Source organism: Pyrus communis, chromosome 2 (genome assembly GCF_041283825.1).
Source record: "Pyrus communis isolate YQ-2024b chromosome 2, ASM4128382v1, whole genome shotgun sequence".
Lineage (NCBI taxonomy): Eukaryota > Viridiplantae > Streptophyta > Magnoliopsida > Rosales > Rosaceae > Pyrus > Pyrus communis.
In genome coordinates, this window is record NC_142566.1 from 7,343,045 (window position 1) to 7,352,453 (window position 9,409).

A 9,409-nucleotide genomic window follows, 5' to 3' on the forward strand; every position below is an offset into this window, starting at 1 on the left:
CACAGTAGAAATGAGAGGTAAAGAAGAGCGGATGAAGGATGGTAGCACACCTTTGAATCCATTCTTTTCCTACCTACTTCTCTTTCACATTCCTGTTATCTTTAGTTCTGCATTGCCAAAAGCACAGGCGGCAACATCCAGCCAAGTTTTCTTTGAGCTCTTATTATGCTTGGCTGGATGTTGCTGGCTGTGCTTGCTTCTCTCTTGGTGTTTTCTTCCTAATGCAGCTCAAAAGAATAACGGATTTTCGCCTAATCCGAGAATAGGCTGCATATCGTAATAATCATTAACTTGTGGGAATCCTAATGCAGGTTATTCACACAAGTCATCGTTAGCACTGCCGCAGATTATTCACATCCAGATCATGTAAGGTCCCTATAAAACTGTTTAGAAGGTAGAAATCTAAATTTGACTCCTAATCTCCGGGATCAAGGGACTACTTTACACAGTGCAATTCAAATGTGAGAATATAAGAGGGTCGAAATCAACATTACCTATGACACAAGACTAACTACATCCCCTGATAGTTTCTGTCATAGTTTATCTATTTTGACAACTTGTACAAGTTAGACAACCGTGAATCATAAATCTTACCGAGCAACAAAAGAACTATAAACAATATGCTTAAATGTGAGAATGGCATTGATCGAAAACTGAAAACGTCACTGATATGAACAAAACTTTAAATAGAGGAATCATTTTGTGGTTCCCTAGCATCAGCTTGTCTTCTTCTTGCTTTAGAGTCATCAAGATAGTTCTGATAAACATAAGAGGCGAAACCCCAAAGAGCCAGAAGCATAGCAATTACCTTGACACCGTTCATCTTGTCATGGAAGATTATCACAGCGGCTATAGGAGTAACAGCCAAAGAGAGAGTACTAATTACATTGGAGAAGAGAGAAGACACCACGAAAATTAAACCCACGACACCAACAGAACAAACTTGCCAAGCCACAGCTGTCCAAACTAAGGTCATCACGTAAGAAACTTGTCCCTTGCCATAGTTTACCATTTCCCCATGTAAACTCCTCCATTCCCCACTTGCAAAAAGACCTACAGTTGCAGCACAACTAGCAACCAGGGCTGTATAGATTTGCATCTCCAAAACCACAGAAAACGTTTCCCTTTTTAAAACCTTCTGGAAAGAAAGCTGCATGAGGGAAAGCAAAAGAGAGTACAATGCAGAAGCTCCAATGGTACAGATGAAGCCAAGGATATATTTCCCCTTTGATACTCCTGTTGGCCCTCCGGAATCATCATTAACAGCAATAAGAGCTGCTGAGAATGACACGATAATCACTGAATTAAGAATCAGCATTGTGAACTTCTGAGAGTTGATGAAGTACGAGAAAACAGCATTAAAAGCTAATTGAGTTGCGCATATGAGGGAGTAAGTAGAGGCAGATAGGTACAAGAGTCCGACAGAGTACATCATGTTGTCACCAGCTAAGAGCACTCCAATAGAGAAGTAAACCAAGGCAAGAATTTTAATGGAAGGTGGGTTTAAAGTTGCCTGATCTTTGGATGAAGGAAGAAAATAAAGCGGGATGAGAAGGACTGGGAAGGCTGCAGTTTGGACAAGAGTAGCCAACCACTTACTATTACCACCCTGGTCATAATAGAATCTTCCAAGTAAAACAGCAGCAGTCTGCCCCACAATTAGGAAGAAGACGTTGAGCACCACCAGAAACCACCATTGCCAACGACCAAGTTTAACAAATAGTGTTTGTTCAATCACAGTTTCTTCTTTAGGTAAGATCGATTCTTGGCTATCTGTATTTAAATACACACACATGTAAACAAATTATTAAGGTTATAGGTTCACCGAAAGAAACTAAAGCATTTCAAACAGGAGAATCATGAAACATGAAATCAGAAAACACGGCATCTATGCAGTGATTTCCCCTGCAGTTCAAGCTGTGGTATAGGCCAGGTAAATGCCAGAGCCAGAATTTGGATATAAATTTTTGGTCGAGAGGCTGGTAACATACACTCTCATTTCCATACACGCATTCTCGTTTCTTACAATATAGAAGCTAGCTTCTATCAGGTTGGCAAAATAAATCACAAGCTGCAAATATGGAACACGTTCCTTTTCAAATGACGGTGATTCTAAGATTCAAAACAGAATAAAAGGCGTTTCTACGGTCACCAATTCTTTCCATTCATCAAATGCCCGGGAGCTTTTGATGAACGGATACAATGGGATACTTAATAAGCATGCATGCACAAGCCAGCACTAACAATATTTCATTCATAAGCTTGCCTGAAGCTGCAAATTCAAACGAGGCGGAGGCCAAACAGTAATCAAAATTAAACATTGAAAAGATCCAGACTTTCATATGGCATATATTTCAATCAAGTTAAAATTTAAGTGGTGAATCATGTGACAAATACATGCTTAACAATAACCAGCTAAAAACATAACAGATACAAAAAAAAAAAAAAAAAAAAAACCAGCTAAAAGCATACAATAATCAGTTAATCACCAGAAGCACAGAAAAATTAATAAAAGAACTAAAAGAACTAATTTGTCAAAAAAAGAAGCCGAAATCCGAAACCCAATTGGAATTTTCATGTGAGTGATTGTCTGTAACTGGAGAAAGAAAAACAATATATTTAAGTGCCCAAAATTGAAGCTTTGAGTCATATTCTGTTCTTCTTCTCATGCATACAGTTGGTCAGCAAACCAAACGAAGCCTCAGGTTTTGATTATTCTAATGAAATAAACAAAACCCATATCGAATTTCTCCATTAACATATTAAACAAAATAAACAAAACCCATATCTAATTTCTCCATTAATCTTCACAACCCAAGAACGAGAGAGAGAGAGAGAGAGAGAGAGAGAGAGAGAGACCTGGCATGGCCATGTTTGCTTAGTTAGGGTTGGCGTTAGCGTGAGTGAATGAAGGACTTTTTGAAGTGGTAGAGGGAGAGTGGCAGTAATCGGCGGGGCAGTGTTATTATTATCGTTAAGAACTTCAGATTGGGATGAAGAGGATTTTAAGTGGGATTTTACTGTTCTTAATCACACAAAATTCCACAAATGTCTTTTATTTTATATTTAAATTTTGCTGTTTTGGCCTTCTTCAAGGATTTGAGTTTAGAGTCAGACTTGTTTCGAATACGGTGGCGAAAAATAGAATCGTGCGTTTCCACATACCCGTCCACCAATCAGAATCTGCCGCGTGTAAATCCATGAAATATCTGCGCGGCCAAGAGAAAAGCAGAAGACACAGAGATTTGGAGGACTGAGGAGTTAGAGAAGAAGTACAAGTGTACCGCGTGTTCGTGATCCACCAGACCAATCTATGACTGGCACGGCGGAAGGACCGATGGCATTTGCTATGTGGCGACGACATCACCAACTGTGACTAATGATTTGGAATTAGGCGGAAATTTTGGTCACGTTCTGGATCCTGGCTTCTTGCTAGCCTTCTGTTGGCCCAATTATAGTATTTGTGGCTTAGCCCAACCAACCGCTTTAATTTAAATTATTTCATCACAAAAGAACTTTTTTTTTTTTTTTTAATACATGGATATTTTTACATGAAGAGGAGTGAGAGTTTGGCTAGTACATTGATATTTTTAAAGAAGAGGAGTGAGAGTTTGGCTAAGCCACATAATGAGCAATCTGATTTGGTATCGAATTCGCAACCACGAGATTCGAACCTAAAACCGCTCACTTCCAAGTAAAAAGGAATGTCACCAGACTCTAGTATTGAATGACTATAACAACTTATTATAGTATGGATATTGAAGATATAGTTTATTACCAAAAATCTTCATAAGAAAATTTTATTAGTTACGCTACGTGACACGTAATAATGGTATGGTCCATTATATGACCAAATCTTCATTTTTTTTTTTTTTTTGAGGAAAATATTATCGTCATATAAAAGGTGAAATGTGGTGAAACTTTCAAATTACCATTAAATATTTTTTGGGAAATTTTATTTAAACTCATGTAACTTATTTCTACATCCAACTTACTCTTTGCACCCATTTGATTTTTAACTAAATTATTAATATCTCTTTAAACCCTAATTTACTACCTAATATACACCTATAAACCTAATTCAATGTGTGGATTTATTTTTAGGAAAACTAATGAAAATGACTTGAAAACTTTGAGTTTTAATGATAAAGACAAAATAAAAAGTAAAGTGAATAGTAGCAGGATTGATTTTTTAGTGTAAAAATGTAGGTTTTTGTTAAAATAAACAGTACCGTAAGCTTTTCGTTAAAACTCTCGTTATTTTTACACCCATTTAATTTTTAACTCTATTTTTTGCTTGTATATACTACTATAAAGAGACGTTGCTTGCTTTTTAACTCATCTTGATTTGGATTGGATTCTCGTATTCATTCCAGGAGTTCAATGCGCCACACTATGAGGAGAAGGCGGTTGATGGATTTTATGATGTATATGGACTTTCCCTAGATTCAGCAATTCAAGGAAAAATGCCATCTCTCACAAATCTTGAAACAAACCTTGGGAGTTCTGGAAGTCTTTTTGGTTTTTTAGGGTGCAGTCTTTGTATTAGGACTTTTAGGCAATACTATTTGCACCAATAGTTACATTGATGCCATGATTTTGGGGGTGTAGTTAGACTACACCGATAGAGAAGAAAAATAATAATAATAATAATAATATAAAAGCATAAGAAGCAAACCAAAATACTCATCTTCTAAACTCTAAAAAGTTGAAATCAAACGAACAAAAAATTCATAAATTGAGTCATAACTTGGTTGGAAGATTCAAAACTTCAAAATCACCATCCATCAATAAAAAAAACTTATTTTTCTCTATGAGAGTTATTAAAGTTTTAGCCCGAATGAACGTTGGATAAATAAAGAGTGATCGTAGGGTTTAATTATAGTGTTTGGGTTTATTGATAAATTTGAGTTTTATTATTAATTTCATTTTGTACTTAATAGTAATTATGCAATAAGGTAAAATAGACAATTAATATTTAAAATTTAAAGTTAGGTGTAAAAAGAAATTGCATGGGTTTAAATAAAATTTCCCATATTTTTTTTCTTTTTAAACAAACGATATTATCTATACTGAGAGAAGGGATAAACTTGGTCTCACAATTGGCTCGCAATAATTTAATTCAAATTTGCCTTTGTCAAGGATCAAACCGAAGACCTCTCAATTACAATAAAAAAGAATATCACTAGATCATAATACTAAGTGGCCCATTTAATATCAATTTATAAAATAAAATAATAATAATAATAATAATTCAAGAGAATAAATTATAAATTATAACTATTTTGACTTTTGTTTTTATTTCTCTATACTCGTTACAAAACAAATTATAAACCCATAAATAACAAAGAAAGGTAATCAGTTCGAGCGCATGCCAATAGGCTAGTATTAATAATTGTACAATACACAATAGTTGAGAGGTTTCCTACCAATGCCACCCTTTAATATCCGAAAATACCCGTAGAATACAACCATAGGAATTTATTAAAATTAGTTTGCAGAAAAAAAATGTAAATGTTTCTTTTAATTACTATTAACTGAAAATCTGAAAGTCTGATATTCTAAGCTCAGCCAAGCAAACAGTGTACACTTCCTTTAACAATCAACCAAACACAACTTCAAATGCTACAAAATGGCGGGACGACTGGGACAGTAACTAATCTTTACAGATTGTGGGATCAAAGCAGAGCACATAAGTAACGGGGTAAAATTAACAAGCGCACCCGCCTGACTGTGCCTGTGACTGTGATGAATTTGCATTCGAAGACTTCAGGTTCACGTCAACCATGTCCTCCTGCTTCGTTGAAGAAAGTGTTTCCATTCCAGGTAAAGCTGCTGCAATCTTCCGAAACAGCGCCTGTAGTGGGATTAAGAGAAAATAAATCCAATGTACAGATCAAGTACTCAACAGTAGCGCAAACACATGCGTTAAGGCATTACAGGAATATGATACAACTCGCTGAGCAGAAATGTAGCTTACCTTGATATTGAAGCCGGCCTTGGCACTGGTCTCGATAAACATAACATTGAGGTCACGAGCTTTGGCTTCTCCTTCCTCTATAGAAACTTGCCTGTCCATCCGTCCACAATACAACCCAAATATGAGCACCATAAGTGACAAGAAAATTCAGATGCAAGAGGCTAGCCTAATTGACAATGAGATACAACCTGAGGGGAAAACTTGTAGTATCACCCTCTTTGTTCCCATCTACAGTAGAAAACACGTATTCTCCATACATGTTTTACAAATGAACATCCGCACAGCTTGATAAAAATCATCTTCTCATGCAAATGAAGTAGTAGGATGGAAATGTTGCAATAAATGCACATGTAATCATTGCCATGAAGACCACGTGCACATGACTATCGAACTAAAAAGTGAAATTGCAGTAGGAAACACAAGAATCAACTTTCTTTGTAACTTACTGCAGAGAAGAAAGCAAATAACTACCTTTTGTCTACAAGATCTGTTTTGTTTCCAACAAGTACAATGATAACATCACTTCCCCGCTCAGTGCGAACCTCTTCAATCCACTTGGAAGTGTTTAGGAATGATTGTCTGCCTACACCATAAGAATGAGCCAAAAATATTTAGTTAAATTCATCTTCAAACATAAAACATAAAGTCCCAGTCATTTAATTAAAATGATATAAACTTCAAGTTCAACAAAGTTACTTTCGTGAGAGAGAGAGAGAGAGAGAGAGATCATACTTGCAACATCATATACAATGACAGCCACAGAGGAATCCCTGATGTAGCTAGGAATGAGACTCCTGAACCTTTCCTGCCCAGCAGTATCCCTGTTCAAAATTTCTAAGGTTTTATGTATCACGAGATAAAAAATATTCCCACAATGCCAATCTTGTTCTAGGATGACTTAAATACGAAACCCTGCTAATCACTGAGAAAAATATAAAACAATCCCACAGCTTCAGAGTGCAGGTTAAAAAAAATGGTGTGAAATGTGCCTCGAGTGCATAAATTGAGAACATTTTAATATGAGTACTAGTGAGCGCCAAGGGACAATATCTTTTATAAAAGAAGCCTAATAACCATCATTTAACATTACATCATGGAATGAGAATGCTGAGCAAGATCATGTCAATAAGAAATTTAACCTTATACGTGAAAAAGGGAGTTATAACATCTACAGGACCAAAAACTAAATAAAGGGATAAAGACTAACCAGAGCTGCAATCGAACAGTTCGATCTTCAAGATACATTGTCTTTGACAGAAAATCAATGCCGATGGTAGCCTGGTTGCAACAAATAAATACATGAGCTAAGAAAGAGAAAACTTAAACAAATAATTCAGAACATGTAGGTTAAATATTGAGGGTAGATATCTGTACAGTGGAAGAAATTTAATCTGTACAGTGGAAGAAATTTAAGTAAGACAAATGACATTTTATGTATAAAGATTCTGAGAACCCAACCAAAATGAGAAAAACGAAGAAATGAATGGTAATCAGGTTATCTGAGCAGTTACTAAAAGAGATGAACAATAATACGTACACAAATAACAAAGAAGTGTTTTAAATAAGGAGCTGTATTTCAGGCATTATACATATGATTGATATCTAATAAGGACCCAAATCATAGACACACATCTCAACCAACCTATTTGATCTAACAACTGACATGCATTTCCGTAACATAAGTGTAGATTTTCATATATATTCTCACACAAAGTTTTTTGATATTGATATGTTTCTCGGCTGTTAGATTAGATACGAAGAGCTAAATACATTAACATACAAGAAATAGGTCCTTATTTGAGGATCCTATTGCGGAGAATGATACCCCCTCCCTCCCCACACCTAGATCACAATTGATCCCCTTTCCCCAAACAACCCACATCCTAATCGTTCCCTGCCTCAACTTTTATTTTTGATCTCATCCCCAACCCATACCGATCAATGAAAGGTTAGTGTTTACTGTTGCATAATTTGAAGAAAGTCCTAAGAAATTTCTTAAATCTTCTTCCCCAGTCCAAAGTGAAAAAGAAGATTATCATAACATACTTCTATTTCTAAAAATTTTTACAACCTGTTACAAATCGAGTTAATTAAAAAAATTCAGCTCCCACTCATTCTCTTTTACTTATTCTCTTTCAAACGCAGTAATCCAAGTAACTCCCTACTTTTACATAAATCTCCTCTCGTATTAAAATTAACATATTTCGGATAAAAGAAAATTGCCCTAGTGTACTAAAGCAGTTGGCACACACAGTCCCGCCGCAATCACATAAGGCACCACATCAGAGTCCCAAAACGATTTTCAAAAGCTACAGGTCACATTTCCGCCACTACAGCACAGCAACCAGTTTTTGGATTATAATGGCAGTTCCAGCCCATGATCGCCACAAACCAAACCGGCATTATTCACAAATTTGACAATTACAAACCGCAATTTTCGACACTCGAAAGCATTCGAAATTTGACAGCAATCACAGCCCACAGCAGTTCGTTTGAACACTAACACTGTAAACGAAAGCAATTGCAATCTAGAAACCTACCATCAATCAATCCAAGACATTGTTGCAGTTCATAGCAAATGTTGACAGAAATGAAACAGCAAAAGCTCGAAGAATCGAAAGATGGCACAGAAATTTCAGAAGATTTGGAGAGGGAAGGATGCGATTACCTGATAGGTATTGTCGAACTTGTCGTACATGAAGCGAGTGATGATGCTGGTTTTCCCGACGGACTGATCCCCCAGGAAGACGAGCTTGTACTTGGCGAGAGCCGAAACGGGAGCCATGGCGATTTCGGATCTATGAGGATCCGATCGGTTTCAAGGTCGAGATCTCGCCGGAGATTTATCGGACAGATCGAGATCTCGGAGCCTCGTTCGAAATTCGCTTCTTTCCTTTGATTTTCGGTTGGATGCGTATTTATAGCGCGATGACCCGCTGGCAGAGAGAGAGACGGAAAGAGACTATATTTTGCGCGTGAAATTGGTTTGAGGGGGTTTTACCACGAAAAGGAAATTATTTGTAGGGCTGGTTTGGGTCATGATCTCGAACAGAAACCCCTAATCCGAATCTCAAATCAAAACATTTCGGGATGAGATTTTATATTCCAAAACAAAACCGAAACTATTCATTTTTCGAAAATCGGGATTCCCGAAAGTGTTTTGAGATTTTTGGGAAACTTTCGGATTGGGCCTTGAAGCCCAAAATGTTGGGCTTTTTAAACTTTTTACACTTTTACGCTCTTTAACAAGTAAGGCCACTCATTTTTCAGGGGAAAAAAAAAATCAACAATTGTAGGCTTGCAACCCACTGCCCACAACAATTGTCTACCAAACTAGTTAATTAAAAGTGCATGCAATCAAATTGAAATAAGTTAAGCTTTACAAACCAAACTGCTGAATGAATTTAGATTATGTTACAAACCAAAAGC

At 36.5% G+C, this 9,409-nt stretch overlaps 2 protein-coding genes across 2 annotated transcripts; both read right to left on the reverse strand.

Moving 5' to 3' along the window:
* Positions 1–464: 464 nt before the first annotated feature.
* LOC137748353 (putative purine permease 11) lies at positions 465–3,104 on the reverse strand. The gene is made up of 2 exons (XM_068488498.2): positions 2,860–3,104; positions 465–1,773 (listed from the first exon to the last, which is right to left on the reverse strand). Exons 1-2 carry the CDS (start codon positions 2,870–2,872, stop codon positions 683–685), a joined length of 1,104 nt encoding a protein of 367 aa, XP_068344599.2. The 5' UTR covers positions 2,873–3,104; the 3' UTR covers positions 465–682.
* Positions 3,105–5,463: 2,359 nt separating this feature from the next.
* Positions 5,464–8,968, reverse strand: LOC137747179 (ras-related protein RABH1b). Its single transcript, XM_068487225.2, has 6 exons — positions 8,649–8,968; positions 7,188–7,258; positions 6,713–6,801; positions 6,452–6,563; positions 5,981–6,071; positions 5,464–5,857 (listed from the first exon to the last, which is right to left on the reverse strand). The coding sequence occupies exons 1-6, from the start codon at positions 8,763–8,765 to the stop codon at positions 5,711–5,713; spliced, it is 627 nt and encodes a 208-aa protein (XP_068343326.1). The 5' UTR covers positions 8,766–8,968; the 3' UTR covers positions 5,464–5,710.
* Positions 8,969–9,409: the final 441 nt, after the last annotated feature.